The 17,882-nt window shown below is 34.0% G+C and overlaps 1 protein-coding gene across 2 annotated transcripts in view; it reads left to right on the top strand.

Moving 5' to 3' along the window:
* The window catches only part of LOC122422510 (pleckstrin homology domain interacting protein), a 120,202-nt gene that overhangs the window by 77,885 nt on the left and 24,435 nt on the right, over positions 1-17,882 (top strand). For both annotated transcript variants that reach the window (XM_043438934.1, XM_043438933.1), the window contains exons 22-29: positions 2,279-2,355; positions 5,019-5,250; positions 8,796-8,915; positions 10,124-10,231; positions 10,748-10,872; positions 11,001-11,083; positions 15,848-15,959; positions 16,140-16,201. In XM_043438934.1, the coding sequence (XP_043294869.1) occupies positions 2,279-2,355; positions 5,019-5,250; positions 8,796-8,915; positions 10,124-10,231; positions 10,748-10,872; positions 11,001-11,083; positions 15,848-15,959; positions 16,140-16,201 (919 nt within the window). The remainder of the gene's footprint in view (positions 1-2,278; positions 2,356-5,018; positions 5,251-8,795; positions 8,916-10,123; positions 10,232-10,747; positions 10,873-11,000; positions 11,084-15,847; positions 15,960-16,139; positions 16,202-17,882) is intronic.

Raw genomic sequence — 17,882 nt, 5'->3', positions numbered from 1 at the left:
ACTTAACTATTAAATGGTAGAGTACCAGGTTCCTTTTACTCCAAAACCAAGCTTTTTAATACCATAAAGCTCTAGTCTGTATAATACAACTGATGAATAGACAGTCAACAGTTTTGGTTACTTTATAATCTCTGTACCAATTTATAGCTTTCTCAATGTAAATTTTAAAATACTCCTTATGTATATGTATTTTCATAAATATCATTGTTCTCACAAAACTATATATTCTTTCAGCAAAGGCAGTCCATTTGCCTTTACAAATCAAGCTTGCTTAGACGTACAACTGTCTTTCTTCTCCTGCCCCACTCTGCTTATTACCCTTCACTCACAGTTAAGTCAGCGACTGATCTGAAATGTTGACAGCTATACATTTTTGAAGTCATCTTATGTTTTGCAGTGGCAGGCATGCATGGGGATTCTCCACATATATTGTCTATGGACAGGGTTATATTAGCTCAAACTGAGAGTATTCTAACCATAATTTAAAAGTCTGCTGGCTTTAGGTCCTAGTTTCAGTTCAGTTCAGTCACTCAGTCGAGTCCGACTCTTTGCGACCCCATGAATTGGAGCACGCCAGGCCTCCCTGTCCATTACCAATTCCCAGAGTCTACTCAAACTCATGTCCATAGCCAGAACAAAATGATATGTTTAATCTGGCAAAAAGAGAAAACACGCTCTTTATATAAACTTGACATTCAGCAACTTAGATATACCACAAAACATAAAATCTGTGTGTGCTAGTTGTTTGCATTATAAAGTATTTCTTTATTTTTGAAAGATTAATAGTATTCTCTTAAATAAAAGTTTCTATAAAATTTTTAAAATACGAATCAACTAAAACTGTATTTCCAGGTACAACTGTTGCATAAGAAAATTACAAATTCTTTCATTTGTCTTCAAAATTAATTTGTTTATACCTTAAGTTTGTAGAGGAGAATAGTGAGAACAGAATATCACCTCTGGCACAATATATCATTTAAAAATGAAACAATTTTGGGTTTTTTGATTCAAATATTTTGTAATTACGTATAGTACTTTTTTGTATTTAGAATATAGAAATATGTTTCTGTCCTCCCTCTTTAAAGAAGTAATATACTAAAGGTGGGAATAATCAGATAATTTGTCTAGTTTCTTTTCAGTTAGTGAGCAGAGATTGTTTGCTGAATAAAATTTGCTATTAGATTTTGATCTTTACATATTTGCTTGATTTTCAAAGCTCTGTGGAAGTTATGCAATTACATTCTTCATTTTTAAGACATGATAATGGGAAAATTTTTCTCCCCAAAATGTAATATTTGATTAGCAAAAGAATATGTTTCATTATCCTCATGAAAAATTATCTGAATACGTCCAGCAATTAATAACACCGAACCGTTCTTGTTAGAGTGGGCTTAAGCTTTGAAGTAAAATGACCTGAGTGCAAAATAGGCTTTGTTGCTTATTAATTGTGCTGCCTTGGATAAATTTCTTAGCCTGTTGAAGTTTTGGTTTCTTTTCTTTAAAAATCTATTTCCCTGGAATCAGTATTATACTTGCTGGTTAATAGAGAACCACAGATTTCAATATGTTAAAATAATGAGATAATTTTTTTAAATGGTAGGATAGTGTAAATAGAATAAAATAATGAAATATATTTCAGAAATCACTTATAACTGGGGGAAAAAATCTGTTTCCTCTCACCAGTCATTGTTTTGTCTAGATTAAATGGGATGATATATAGAGTGCTTAGAACAGTTTCTGACCTATAGTAAAATCTTAATTAATATAAATTGCTATTTTTATTGAAGCAAGATTTTGTGACCACAAAACAATTTTTATAAAGAAAATGGCTTCACAGGTAGCCTGTGTTGACCAGTGAATATTTGCTAAGGAGAAACAGAGTGTTCGGGTAGTTTTTAATCTTCCTTATGTGTATAAAATCATACTTGAATTGGAATATGCTTTTTTATATGATAAAGCTATTTTAATAATAATTGCAATAAATAAAACCTAAAAGTTTGTAAATTTAAGTTTACAATCTAGAAGTTATGTTTGAGGCTTTAAAAAGTTAATCCATCCAAGAGATTGCCCTGAAACATTATTAATAAGTATTTATCTGTGTATACTTTTGTATAAAAACAGGAGACTTGTATTTTACAACTAATTTAAATCAGATTTTAATAAGATATCCTAATATGATTCATACTACTAGATATCACTGATATTTTCTATTAATATAATCATATAGGATGTTATTCTGTAAAACTACACAATGAAATATGTTTTCACTATCTCTTAGGAAGGTGAAGTTGTTGCTGTCAGTGGTGGAACATCTGAAGAAGAAGAGAGAGCTTGGCACAGTGATGGCAGTTCTAGGTAATTTAATGGATTGTTTTTTCCCCACAAGTAATATAAATTCTTTAGAAAGGTAAAGATTCTTTTCTACCAGAAACATAGTTCAGAGTCCCTTTGGGTTTAAAATTGTAGCTAGGTCTACAAAATGATGCTTTTAACTTTTTTCCTCAGTTGATATTTTATCTTCTGAATGCTGTTACTATTTGTAATTCTGAACCACAAACTAGTTTCTTTACTGGTTTTGAGAAATACTTAAGCATTAAATTATGAAAGTAATGAGATTTTGTAGAATTAACTATCTTTTATAGTGGAATTTGTTAAATGCTAGTAGTATTTTCTTCTGGCAGTGAGAATAAGCTTTCCCTTTTTCCTGTTTTTCCCATCCCATTTGATCATGTAAGCAAGGATTCCTTCAGCCTCATTAACTGGTGATTCATATTGTTACAGAGTTTAATGGCCTTGTCTGACATTGTGAGGTCTTAGTAGCAAGGAGGAGTAGAGCCTTTGGGAATGGTAATTATGTTTAGCCCTTGATACTTATTCCTTGACAGCGTTAGTTCTTAAAATTCCAAAGAAACCAGGAAGCTATGTATAAAAATTCTTCACCTCTTATTACCACAGACATTCCTGTTTCCACAGTAGTTGCTCCCAGTAATGATATGCAAGTGTTCATCATTATGTCTGGTAGTTTCCTATTTTTAAAATAAGACAGCAGAAGAAAAAGCCACTTTCTCTTGGTTTAGCAGTGGAAATAGAGTATAGTTACACCTTGGAATACCTCAGGTTTTACTCCAGATCACCACAATGTATATTGCAGTAAAGCAAGTCACATGAATTTTTGTTTTCCTAGTGCGTGTAAAAATTACATTTTCACTGTACAGTGAGGTGTGCAGTAGCATTATCTCTGAAAAAAAGTTCAACATTTAAAAAAATGCTATTGGAAAAGTGGCACCAATAGACTTGCTTGATGCCAGGTTGCCACAAACCTTGAATTTGTAAAGAAGAAAAACCACAGTATCTGCTAAGCACAATAAAATAAGTTATGTTTGTATCTCATACCATGCAACAGCATAGAGGTTCTTGTTTTGAAAAAACAGTGTTCACTTCAGCTGTTGGAGAAACTATTGTAAGGAACATGGGCCTCTGGGATTTGTCGTTCTGTGCTGGCAGCAGCAGATTTTCTGTAAGAGCTGAGTGTCCCATGGAATAGCAACAGTGAGCAGTTTGGCAAATGCCATTTACAGTGGCCACGGCTGAGGTCCGTGTAAATAAACGCTCCTGAGTTCCGTATGGCCGGTTGGATAGCTGTTTGCCCTGCAGATATATTCCCAAATATCCAGAAGAGTTTCTGAAAATGTTTTTTATGTAAGTTTAAAATTTTAACTTTTAAGATGAAGTCATGAAAATCATACTAGAAAACACCTTAATTACTTGACTTTTATCTGCAATGATTATTCTTAGGGCGATAACAGATAAATTGCCCATAAAAAAAGACACTTGAGCCAGAGGGACGAGGTAGTAGAATAAAACTCCAGAAAAATATGACTTCATTCTTGTCAGTGATATTTTTAGAGAAGTGAGAATATACATCAGTAAGTCTAGGCAACCTGATAATTGATTTTAACATAGTACAATTTAGATTCCATTAAGGCAATTATATTTATAAAACTAAAAAGTCAAGTAATTAAATATTCTCGTGTTCTAAAACTAAAGCAGAAGACAACTTAGTTGGGTTCTTTATTTTGCAGCGTCAGTTTAGTAAAGCTTAGATCTGTTAGTTTCCAGTGAGATATAACCAATGGCACACATGATTGATAGTGATACATAAGATACTAAGGCCTACATTTTTCTGAATCTTACTATGCTTTGAAGCATAAAATACACCTCGAGTGTATGTAGATGCTTAGTAAAGTTTGCAGGCACGATCTTCCCACTGGATAGAATACTTCTGACCCTGCCAGGTCGATATCTAGCTACTAAGACGCCACTGGTGCTCTACCATGGGAGTTCGCATGTCAGGAGTGCCCACCTGCCCTCAACAAGGGAATCCTTAAGCTTCTTCTCAACGTTGATGCCGCCTATACTATCTAGAGCTCTCTGTTGGTACTAGAATTGAGGAAATTGACCATCTCTCCTTACCTTTGTGACCCCACAATATTTTGAACACAGGTAGCACTCAAATCTATATTTTTGTTAAAATTATAAATGGTATTTAAATTTATTGTTTAATCAGAACTACTTTAATTAGGCCTCATTTATCCTAAAAAGTTTTGGAGATATTTAAGTAAGTTAACCCTGCAGACTTCTAAGAAGCTATTTAAAAGATGAGTTTAAAGCTAGGAAGTATTTTTATATAATTTAGTGTGTACTATTCTGTCATTGTCTGTTAGTCATTCAGTCGTGTCTGACTCTTTGCGACCCCCTGGACAGTAGTTCACCAGGCTCCTCTGTCCAGGAATTCTCCAGGCAAGAATACTGGAGTGGGTTGTCATTTCCTCCTCTAGGGGATCTTCCCAACCCAGGGATCGAACCTGGGTCTCCTGCATTGCAGGCAGATTCTTTACCATCTGAGCCACCAGGGAAGCCCATTACTTTTTATTATGATCGTTCCTTACATGTGCATACAGCAAAGTCTTAACGTATATCTTGTTCTGTATATTTTTTAAATCCCTCTTCCGTTTTAGTGACTACTCCAGTGATTATTCTGACTGGACAGCAGATGCCGGAATTAATCTGCAACCACCAAAGAAAATTCCTAAGCATAAAACCAAGAAAGCAGAAAGCAGTTCAGATGAAGAAGAAGAATCTGAGAAACAGAAGCAAAAACAGATTAAAAAGGAAAGGAAAAAAGTAAATGAAGAAAAGGATGGACCAGTATCACCAAAGAAAAAGAAGCCCAAAGAAAGAAAACAAAAGGTTGAGTTATATACTTAAATATGTATTATATATACATGTTCTTATATATATAATCATATATATAAATGATATACATATTTTATATATATATCTTTTCTGTGAAAACAAACTATACATTTTAAAAGTGCAGTGGATAAACATAAAGATTGTTCAGGTATACCAGTTAAATAGTAATAGAAAAAACATGGAGTTACACAGTAGTGAAATAAAGCATATAGAGATCTGTTTAGTTTTCCTCAATTTTTAAAATGTTTAAAGTGTGAGAGTATTTACTTGTAGAATTATCATATTGTTATAATATTGAGCATTTGATCTGATGAGCAGAATTTTCTTGAGACTCCAGGAAAATTTGTTTATTTATGTAAAATAAATAATGCTACAAAGCATATTTTATTAGCCTTTAATTGCCTTTGTCTTTGAACCATCCTTACAAACTATCACTGCTGAAAATACTACTGTGGTAACAAGCCTTCATTAATTTGCAGAGCCTGTGAGCCATCACTAGTCCTTAGGGCAGTAGTATTGGTTTGATAAGTATATCTTTAGTCTGTGGATAATTTGAGACAGATCAAAGAAAAGGGATAAATGTTATGGGAATAAGATGTTAGTTCTTATGGGGTCGGAATATTTTAAAAACAAGAACTGTTTTAACTTTTGCTCTAAAGGAAGTGAAATACAAGGACATATTGTCTATTGCCCAAAAGACTGTAAGTTGGAAGCACATTTGGTGAAACAAACGGAAAGTTTTTTTAAAAACCACTGCCATTTTTAGAGTTAAATGGAAGATGTTATCTGTAGAATTAAATACTAGGGAGACTATAGGATGTTTATCTTTAGAGAGCTTTGAAAAATTTCAAGACTACATCTGTCTTAAATGTTTATTTTATCTGCATCAGTTGAGCTTTGTTTGTTTCGGTTATGTAATTATGGATTATGGATTACTCTGCCTTTGTCTGGGGACTATTTACCAGCGAGAATGCCACACTTTACCACAGTATTCCTCCTCTTCTTTGTCTGTGATGGTAAATGTTGGCTGACCCATTATTTTACATGATAGACAGAAAAGCTGATTTAGCCATGTATCTGGCAAATGAAGTAAAGATTTTTTTTTCCATCTCAAGATAGTTTTGGAAACTTTGGGAGGTTTGCAGTGTTACGTCCCATAATTCTTTTGTCGTAAGAATGCAGTTTACTTCACCTGGTCCCCTTTTATTTGATAATTATCCATAAACTAATACCTCAGGCTGCTTCTTACATGCCACATTTGGACCCATTGTTACTATTTGGCATATTTTAATTTCACTCTTTTGCTTAAAGTATTACCCCAGGGTCTGTTTGCCACTAATTTGTTTGGTACCTGTTTTAAATAGTTTAAGGTTAGGGTATTACAGGTCACTGCCTGTAATTTGGCTTTTGTTTACATGGCTTGTTTTCATCCTATCACTGAATCTGACAACAGACAGAATTGCTCTTATTCTTTAGTCATCTTACCTCAGGTAAACACAGTAACATTTCCTTTCTTCTGCATAGAGTTGTAAAGCTGAAAAATAACTGAGACATCATTAGTTGATGTTTATTGCATCTATGAAAAAGTAAAATATCTTCCATATGGTTAATTGTTTGAATCAAAAAAAAAAAAAAAAAACCTTGTTAGGCACATGCTTATTAAAATAGAATTCTCCTGAGATACAGTACAGTTATCCCAGATAGTATCTGACATATATCCCTATGTTGTTGGGGAGCTCTGGAAATCAGAGCAATGGGTTTTCATCTAGTGCCTGCAGTACAGTCAATAAAAAGAAGTGTGAGACATAGTACTTACTCCAAAAACAATGTGTGACCACTGTTTTTTGAATCCGCTCCCCCCAAAATAGGAGAAATATCACATGATATAATGCATTTAATTAGCAAAGTAATTTTATAGATAATAACTCAGAAACCAAAGGGAGACATCTTAGAGTTTCAGATAAGCCTTCCAGAAGAAATCAGATTTTAGGTCGGCCTAGAAGAGTTGCCATGGATAGAAAGAAAATAGATTAATTACCTTTATCTCCAAAATTAAATCTCAGTTTATGAGGCTGGAAATTTAGAGAACTATCGATGTGTTTTATCCCATAAATGACTATCAGTACTGACAGAAATCTAACCAAAACTTCAGGAATCCCCAAGAATTGAGTAAGATTTGTTATCATAATGATTCTTGGCTATGCCATAGTCCTACAGTTATAAATATGGTTACATCTATTTAATATCCAATTTACCTGGCTTCAGGTAAGAGCTGTTAGCTGTCCCACTCTGGGAAGAAATACTTGAGTAGTATAGCTAGTAGTTTATATTGAGGCTGGAGTTAGTAATTTTTAGCCTTTTCCTGCCTTTTTCATTTTACCTAGGTCAAAGGAAGCCTTTTTCAAATACTTTAACTGAACACCTCATTATATATAAGACTGATACATCTGTGGATATCAGTACATGGGATGGATTCATCTCATGGATAGTAAATGCCAGAGTCCTTTATCCCTCTGTTCTTCTCCACAGACTGCTCCTAATGTGTTAACAGAGAAACACAAAGGTGGTTAATAGGAAGAAGAGTTGGTAGGAAAATGGATACTGAGTAACAGCTAAAGGAACATGCTGCAAGTAGTACTCTCTGATGTCCCATTGTGACCATGTTTCTTTTTATGAACTTTCATTAACTCACAGTGATAACTACCTTACAACTTCCCTTTTCTTTAGCAAACAAGAGAATAAAATTTGGAAGTCTTAGTTTACAAACACTGAACCAAAACATTTTTAATCAGCTGCGTGATGTTTCTCTACTTACATATGTTAGGTTTCAGCTCTTAGAAAACCTGTTTTTCCAAGTCTAAGGTAACAGTTTCCAGCCTATCATGGCCACTTGTAGGTGACCAGAAAATTTAAACTTTTCTTAAAGGCCTATTCAGAAAGTTAAGAAGTAAGAGACCTGGCTTGAGAGCATTCTGTTTGAAAAAAAAGGTTTTTTAGAAGCATATGTATGAAATGGCTACTTTAACAGGGCTAGGGAATATTCTTGGGCTATATGCAAGTATAATGTCCAGCCCATAAAAGTTAGCCTTCTGTATCCTGGCACTGCTCAGCTCATATAAGAATATCTTTCTTACTTCTTAGCAATATGCTATGACTAGGGTTTTTTTTAAAGAAAAACCTTGAATATGTATTGATTTGTTACATGGTATGTTTATGAAACTGAGAGAATGTTTAGAGGAAAAGCAACTACACAGAGCTTCTGTTTTGTTTATGGGAATATCTCATCACCTATTTTTGTTTTGAATATTGTCTGAGGAGCTTTGGTTGATGTAGTACTTTTTTATGGAGTGAGTTGGTGAGATTGAATGTAACTATTTTGCCACTACTGCCATCTTCCCAGAATAAGGTTTTTTAATAGTTAAAGAACATACATTTTTGTACAAAGATCCCTTCCCCCTTTTGTGTTTTTAACTACCTGGGCAGATTGATAGATGAATGCTTTCATGATAACATTATTTGATACTGTTTTACACTTTTAGAGATTGGCTGTGGGAGAACTAACGGAAAATGGGTTGACGTTGGAAGAATGGTTACCTTCAACATGGATTACAGACACTCTTCCCCGAAGATGTCCATTTGTGCCACAGATGGGTGATGAGGTATTTTTTAATTTCTAAAAAATATCCTTTGTTTCATTCAAATAACTTTAAATACTTTTTATAGCTCTTGAAACAGATTTCTAGAGAATTGTAGCAGTTTTATGAAGTATCTCTGTTTACGTTTTGTAACTCTGTATGGAAAAAAGGAAAATTAAGAGGAAAGCTTTAATGGTAATGTTTTCATGGCTACTATAAAAATTGCAATAGCAAATTAAATATTGTAAGAGAATAGAGGTTTATTGGCATTTTAAAAACTGGTATGTATTTTTTAATAAGAGGATGTTGTGGCCAAGCTTTCTTTTTCCTAAAATAAAATATATGGTAAAGGAAAAGCAAAATTCAGCATTTGTTTAGTTTTAATTGAAGGATAATTTTGTGTTTTATTTTTATTTCATAGAAGTATTTTATCAATGTTTAAATAACTATAATGTTCATAATATGTTTCTTAGATCTTTAAAAAATGTTATCTTCCAATTATTTAATTTTTTAAGAAAATATGATTAGTCTTCATTTTGGACTATGTTTTTGTGAATTTGAAATGAAAATATAAGCTACTAGATAAAACTTTTCCACTCAGGAGTACGTCTCCTTGTTTTTTCTATAAATGTTAAGAGGCAGGATTATCTGGTATTCAATAGGTTCACAGTTAAAAAGTTAGGATAAACTTGGATAGCATTTTTTAACAAGCCCAGCTGTTTTAGTTGTGGGAAGAACAGTTGGTATCAGAGTGCTATATTCACATACCAGTTCTAGTGGTAGTCAGGAGTCACTTGTATTTGACCTCCATAAATGAGAGTAAATACATGCCTTGCTCTCTTCATAAGGATAAAATATATGTGAAAATATATTTGAAAATATATTTTTCATTTTAAAGTTCCCTGCCTTTGTATAAACTGCTTGCTACAAAAGTAGGTAAACAATAAACTAAACATGACCCCAAGTTACAACATACTTTACAATGTAAAATAAAGTGATGAGACCAAAAAGCCAAAAAATAACTGCTTATCCTTAACCTTTTAATGTTATTTAGAACATTTTGGTTATTATCAAGTAGGACAGCTCAAGGAAGAGGAGGAACGATAAAATCAAAATACTAGAATTTCTTTTCGTTTACAGGACATTAAATTCTCTACAGTTTTAGCTGATACTGTGCATCTTGGGTTGAAACACATTCAGGTTTTAAAATTGTGACTTTATTTACTTTTTAGGTTTATTATTTCCGACAAGGACATGAAGCGTATGTTGAGATGGCCCGGAAAAATAAAATTTATAGTATAAATCCCAAAAAACAACCATGGCATAAAATGGAACTGCGGGTATGGTGTTTATAATTTAAAGCGCCAAAAGATGTGATTATAGAGAAAATTGTATTGAATGTTATTTTTGTCACTATAAGAAACTGTATCATGAAGATACCTTTTTCTTTTAATGGAAACAATTCATAGGCATAGATTTTTAAAGAAACTTAAGATTGAATTATATATATTCTAATAATTTATAAGTTGGGAGTAAAATGTAATTATGGTGAGAATTGGACAACATTAACATATTAAGGCAAACTTCATCTTTGTAAATTTGAAAGTATTTCTAGATTTATCAGCAATAGTTTAAAATTATTTCTCAGTCTTTGGAACTGTATTAGAAAATTCTTACTTCAATAAGGTTTTCTTTCTTTTTTTTAAATTGATATATAGCTTGCATACTATCAGAGTGCACCAATCTTAATTACATAGCTCAGTGGGTTTTTATACATACATACATACAGAATAGTCACCTAGTGTTTAACAGTTTATTTTGTGAATATGATTTCTTATTTTCTATATCTTCTTCAGGAACAAGAACTGATGAAAATAGTTGGCATAAAGTATGAAGTGGGATTGCCTACACTTTGCTGCCTTAAACTTGCTTTTCTAGATCCTGATACTGGTAAACTGACCGGTGGATCATTTACAATGAAGTAAGGACTGTTGAAAGAGGCAGTGGTTTCTTAGTATTGTAGATTGTTTTTCAAGATTTGGGTACATTTGAATGTATTTTAGATATCTGTAGCTATGTGACCTGATCAATTCGTTTCTGTTTTAATAGGTACCATGATATGCCTGATGTTATAGATTTCCTGGTCCTGAGACAACAATTTGATGATGCAAAATATAGGCGGTGGAATATAGGTGTGTTATTTATTTAGAAGTTGCAATTCTTGTTTTATCTAATAAGTGACTTATATTTTTCATAATTTAGATAATCAGATAAATATTGCCATTTGTGGCAGTGTCATAGGAAAGTAAGATATTGTATCAGGAATTTGGGGTATTTTTTTGTTTGCTTGTCTGTTTTAAAGAATGTTAATACTTTTAAACTAGGTGATGCTGAAATTTGAACATTTTTTCTCATATTTTGTAACTATGTATAAGATTGTTTATAGCTATTCCTTTTGTTAGTACCTGTACTGAAATAAATTTTTATCCAAAAGAATTAATGACAGAATTTGAACTTGAAACAGAAGAAGTCTTCCGTTGAAAATGTTTAATTGGACTGGGACTAAAACTAAACTGACGTTTTTCTTTTATTGGTTACCTCTGTTAAAACTAATATTGTAACCAAGACTCAAAAAAACTTTAAAAAACCTTAAAGGTCTCCAGGCATTTAAGGTACTTTAATTTATGTACAGATGGTTATGCTATTTACTAGAGTATTTAAGCATTTCTAAAAGGACCACTCTGGAGTAGTGTATGGTGCCTTTATGCTATATTTTGCTTTGAGAAAGCACCTCAGTTGATACAGCATTTCATTCCTCCTCCAGTACCATTGGAAGGCATTAGTGTGGTGACTTGTTTATTGTTTGGTCTTGGTAAATACAGAAATTTACATGTGTGCTATAGTGAAAGTCATTCAGTTGTGTCTGACTCTTTGCAACCCCATGGACTGTACAGTCCTTGGAATTCTCCAGGCCAGAATACTGGAGTGGGTAGCCTTTCCCTTCTCCAGGGGATCTTCCCAACCCAGGGATCGGCCCAGGTCTCCTGCACTGCAGGCGGATTCCTCAGCAGCTGAGCCACAGGGGAAGCCCAAGAGCACTGGAGTGGGTGTACATGTGTGCACAAAAAGAAAGATTACGGAGATGCAGTCATTAAAAACAAGGACATGGAAGCTGTAGGAAAAATTTACATCCCATGTACCATTTCTCTGAAAGCTTTGAAAGATGTGTTCCATCAAATTTTATTATTCAGTCGCTCAGTTGTGTCTTACTCTTTGCGACCCCATGGACTGCAGCATGCCAGGATTCCCTGTCCTTCACTACTTCCTTGGAGCTTGCTTAAACTCATGTCCATTGAATCAGTGATGCCATCCAACCATCTCATCTTTGTTGTCCCCTTTCTCCTGAATTCAATCTTTCCCCGCCATCAGGGTCTTTTCCAGTGAGTCAGCTCTTTGCATCAGGTGGCCAAGATACTGGAGCCTCAGCCTCAGTACCAGTCCTTCCAATGAATATTCAGTGTTTATTTCCTTTAGAATTGACTGGTTTGATCTCCTTGTAGTCCAAGGGACTCTTCAGAGTCTTCTCCAACATCACAGTTCAAAAGCATAAATTTTTTGGCACTCAGCCTACTTTATGGTCCAACTCTGACATCCATACATGACTACTTGAAGAACCATGTCTTTGGCTAGTCGAACTTTTGTTGGTGAAGTAATGTCTCTGCTTTTTAATATACTATCTAGGTTTGTCATAGCTTTTCTTCCAAGGAGCAGGCATCTTTTTAATTTCATGGCCGCAGTCACCATCCGCAGAGATTTTGTTTGGAGCCCAAGAAAATAAAGTCTCTCATTGTTTCCCCATCTCTTTGCCACGAAGTGATAGGACCTGTTGACATGATCTTAGTTTTTGAATGTTGAGTTTTAAGCCAGCTTTTTCACCTTCATCAAGAGGCTCTTTAGTTCCTCTTTGCTTTCTGTCATAAGAGTGGTGTCATCCGCGTATCTGAGGTTATTGATGATTCTGCCGGCAGTCTTGATTACAGCTTGTGCTTCATCTAGCCTGGCATTTCACATGATGTACTCTGCTTATAAGTTAAATAAGCAGGGTGACAATATATAGCCTTGACCTACTCCTTTCCCAATTTTGAACTAGGCCATTGCCATGTTCGGTTTTTCTATCACATAAGGAAATAATAAAGACTAGGAATCTCGGTAAGAGACAGGAAATTGAGGACAGAAAAGTGCCAAAAGAAATTCCCAAATAACAGTCAGAAGTCTCAGAATACGATCTGTCTGGCAAGTCTGTAAAACAGTCCAGAAGACACTGTCCTCTTAGAGTGAAATCTTTAGGAGAAAAAGTAAAACCAATAAATTGTCTAACATGTTTGACTTTGACTTTATTGTCATTATTGTGGGAAATTATCTATTGAAGAGTGTTTTATATAGTTTGAGCTGTTAGAGAATGTGGGTAAATGTATTCATAAAATTCAGAGAAAATGAAGTGATTATACAGATTTTTGCAAGAAAGGAATTGTGTGCTATTTGACTCATTAGTGAACAATATTTATACAGTATAGTCATGACAGAGGAGAGCTAAAAATGGATTAAACAAAATGCACATACCCTTTATATACAGTTATATTTAGAGAGGCCAATACTTAATGTCTGAACTTGATAAGTAAAGAAATAGCTATATGCTCATTTAGAAAACTGTAGGTAAATTCAAGAAGAAAGAGTTAAAAGTTCTTGGTTTTGGATATAAGCCTTTGGTACATGTGATTTTTAAAATTATTTACATGTGTTGATAAGATTAATTTCATCTCTTTTTAAAATTTTATTTATTTTTGGCTGTAGTGCATCTTCGTTGCTGCATGGGCTTTTCTCTAGTTGTGGAGAGTGGGCTTACTGTCTAGTTACGATACCCAGGCTTCTCATTGCAGTGGCTTCTCTCATTTCCGAGCACAGCTCTGCGTCCTGTGGGCTCAGTAGTTGCAGCTCCCGGGCTCTGGAGCACATGCTCGGCAGCTGTGGCGTTCAGGCGGGCTTAGCTGCTTTGCGCCATATGGGATCTTCCCGGATTAGGAATCGAACCCCCGTTTCCTGCAATGGCAGGCGGATTCTTTACCACTGATCCACCAGGGAAGCCTTCTCATCTCTGATTTTTAAGGACATGCATTTGTCAGCAGAACAAATATTACCAGTTAGAATCCAGGAATATTCCAGAAATGTACTGACAACATAAGTAAGGAGAGAGTGGCAAACATTGGCCACATTGAAGAGAGATTTCAAATGGATGTACATCAGAATGTTCTCATTTGGAACTTACAATTTTAAATGTATGGGTTACTGTTAATGTTTCTTCTAAAGTTGGTGCTAGTTAATCTTCTATTTCTGAAGACGTTTTTACCAACTGCCATTTAAAATTACATCAGTAATAATTACTTCGGTCAGTCCTCAGATACACTTAAGGCCTACTCTGGTAGACTCCATTCCTTGCCTAATTTTATTGCCATTATCCTACAGTATCATTCATTGTGGTTAGGCACATGTTATCCAGTTCTTCCTCTTTAGCATAATGTCATCAGTCTAAATAGGATCATAAGAAATCGCATATGTTTACTTTTAGGTGTTGGTGATGTCAGTAATGCTGTTTCTTAAATTTGTAGTATCTTCTCACTAAGTATAGCGTCACTAATATGCATCTCAGGAGCAATTAGAGACTCTCTAGTAATAGCTCATGTTTCCCTGTTAATACTTGGTGTTTGAATGCTTGAATTTGAACCTAAATTTGATCCCAGTGCATGCTCACCCAGAATGTATATATACACACATACAACTCAGCAACATGCAGTTGTGTTCTATTAACTTAGCCTAGTTCCAACTTTCCTTTTTTGTCATTAAATTTATTTTTTTCAAAGTGTTTTATGCTCTACAGTTGGCCCTCCATAGCCACAGATTCAGCCAACCTTGTAGCAAAAATATTGTGGAGAAAAAAAATTCCAGAAGGTTCCAAAAAGGGAATTTGAATTTGCCTTATGCTGGCCAACTATTTACATAGTATTTACAGCTATTTTGATAGCACTTACATTGTATTAACTATTATAAATAATCTAGAGATGATTTAAAGTATGTGGGAAGATATACATAGGTTATATGCACATACACATGATTTTATATATGGAAATTGAGTATCCACAGATTTTGGTATCTGAAGTGTCCTGCTGCCAGTCAGTCCGCCACAGATACTGTAGGACAACTACATGTCTTTGTACCTTGTTAAATCCTTTTTGGTAAAAAAAAAAAGTAGATATAAACACTTTTTTTAATGGGTTTGAAAATGAAACTGATTCAGATAAGATTAATTTGTTTAAAGTGACATGGATAAGTTATTTTAACTCAAATCTTTCAGACTTACCAGGAGAAAAATCACTTAAGTACTATGAGAGCTAAGAAAGGGGAAAGCGTAGCAAAAAGGCAGGGAGTAGTTAACAGTTTTCATATGACATAGAGGAAAGGTGAGGGAGATAGCTTATTAGGGTCTTTGAGGAAAGCAGTTTTCAGTAATATGACAGTAGTGGAATGCAGTTGGCTAAGAAAAGGTTATAAAGAGTGCTGTCTGTTTTACAAAGGTTTTGTTTTTTCTTTCTGTAGGAGGGAAAAGTGAGTGTAAAGTGGTAGATTGGTAAAACTGTTTAAAATAAGAGTGAATTTCTCCTTACCCCATAGTAAAAGGTAAAAAATGGTCTGAAAAGTGATAAGTCACACTTCAGGTGTGCTTTTCTTCTCAGTATTGCTGATTTTATTTATTTACTAATTTATTTTGGAGTGTATAGGTCATTTTTCATAGATCTTTTAATAATAATACAGACTTCTTAGTATCTTAAAGGGATACTTTGGGAAAGAAGAGCAGCAGCAGCGTTTCATTTAAGAGTAATGAGATGGCTTTTATTCTTGTCCAGGTGACCGTTTCAGATCAGTCATAGATGATGCCTGGTGGTTTGGAACAATTGAGAGCCAGGAACCACTTCAGCCTGAGTACCCTGATAGTTTGTTCCAGTGTTACAATGTTTGGTAAGGAAGTATTGTGTTTTGGTTCAGCCTGACTTGCTTTGAATGTTTTCCCCATCTGTTAAAATGCTAAAGATACTCCTTTTAAACACTGAAGTAGTTATTTTATTTTTCAGTGTGATTTTATTGAAATTGCAATGCGGTGTTTAGATTTTTTAATATAAAGGTTTTCCTTTCTTTAAGCTGGGACAATGGAGATACAGAAAAGATGAGTCCTTGGGATATGGAGCTTATACCTAATAATGGTAAGTGTAAAGTTTTTTGTGTCTATGTTACAAAATTCATTTCTTAAATAAAAATCTGATTTGATAACTTGTAGGTACAAAGAGTTCTTGATGAAGAACAAGTAGAAAATATTCATTCCACATGCATTTTTATTGACCCTGGAGGTAGGGGAGGCATAATAGTGAATAGACTAAACATAATCCTTGTCCAATTGGAATTTGTAGTTTAAGAGGGAAGGTTGAAGATAATTAACAGCAAAATATACTGATTTGCTTGTTATTATTCACTGTAGAAGATGAGCACTTGGGAGCAAAGATATTTTTACAACTCCAGTAAATACGTAGAATACAACATAATACTGAGAGGTCAGGCTTTTTTGAATGAAGTATAGATTCATATCCTAGCTCTGCCGTCTTTTCTCTGTGTCGTCTTGACAAGTTCCTTTAAGCCTTGAAACTCGAGATGCTTAGGATTCAGTCTTTGAAACTATAAACTAATACTTTCCTTACATGGTTGCTGTGAGAAGTAAATGATATCATATGTGTAAAGTGCTTATTATAGAGCCTGACACATGTAAGGTCTCAATGAGTAGGTAATTATAATTAATAATAATAACTGTCATCTTGCTTTTGGCCTGACACATCGCCTTAGAATTTGGGAGTTAGCCTTTGGCAGTAAGTATGACATCTTCCTGGAACTGAGAAAAGAACAGTGTGTCTAAAGCCTGGATATTGCATTTTCTATTTCATTGCCCATATTTGTTTCAGTTTAAGAAAATAAAACACACGCAACTGTATATGTCTAAAAAGGTTTAAAGAATAGGGGATATGAGGACTTCCACAAATTATCTTTAACATTACTTTTTTTTTTTTTTAATAATGTGTTGCTTTTACTATCAGATACGAATTAAAAAAAAGAAAAACAACCTGACTTGTAACATAGTGGAAGTGATTATTTATAAATGGAATTCCTCAATAATTACTATATTCAAAAAATCAGAAAAAAGATAATGTGAAAAAAGTAAACCCAATCTGGTAAATCTTAGAAATGAGAAAATGGTCATGCTGATGTTGATTAAGACTAGTTCTTTCTAGAAATTGTCACTTTGAGAGACCAATACCAATAATGTCTTTTTCATCTCATTGCTAAATTAGAATTGTTTAATACTATAAAATATCTTAATCAGCTTGTAAATGTATTACATGACTTACCTTCCAGTTCTATTTCTCTCCTTTGTGAAGGTTTGAATTTGAAGTCACATCAGACTATTGTGAATGTGAGAGAAATGAAGCTAATTGATGTAATGCCTGGGGTATTTCTTGAAATGAATGAGTAACAGTAATACGCTGTTGTTTCCTACCTCAATATATTGCTGTGTGTGATTTTTGTTGTTTTTGTTCTTTTCGGGTATACATACATAGGCACTCAAGAGTAATTACATTTCGAGAAGAGGAGGAGTTGCATTAACAGATAGTAACATATTTCCAAATGTTTCTCTCATGAAGTCTAGTTCAAAGAAAAATTGCCTTGGCAGATTTGTAGTTTCTATGTTACCACCACCCCCTAATTATTCTATTAAAGATTCAGACATGCAGAAAGCATACCTTCATCATTTAAGAGCAAAAAGCCTAAGCATCGTCTGTCATTATTCATAATTCTGACTGTCCCTACACTTTTATAAAAACAGGCTTTAATTAAAAC

The sequence above is a fragment of the Cervus canadensis genome, chromosome 20 (genome assembly GCF_019320065.1).
Source record: "Cervus canadensis isolate Bull #8, Minnesota chromosome 20, ASM1932006v1, whole genome shotgun sequence".
Classification (NCBI taxonomy): domain Eukaryota; kingdom Metazoa; phylum Chordata; class Mammalia; order Artiodactyla; family Cervidae; genus Cervus; species Cervus canadensis.
Note: the sequence above shows the minus strand (reverse complement) of the source record. Positions and strands in the feature narration are given on the sequence as shown.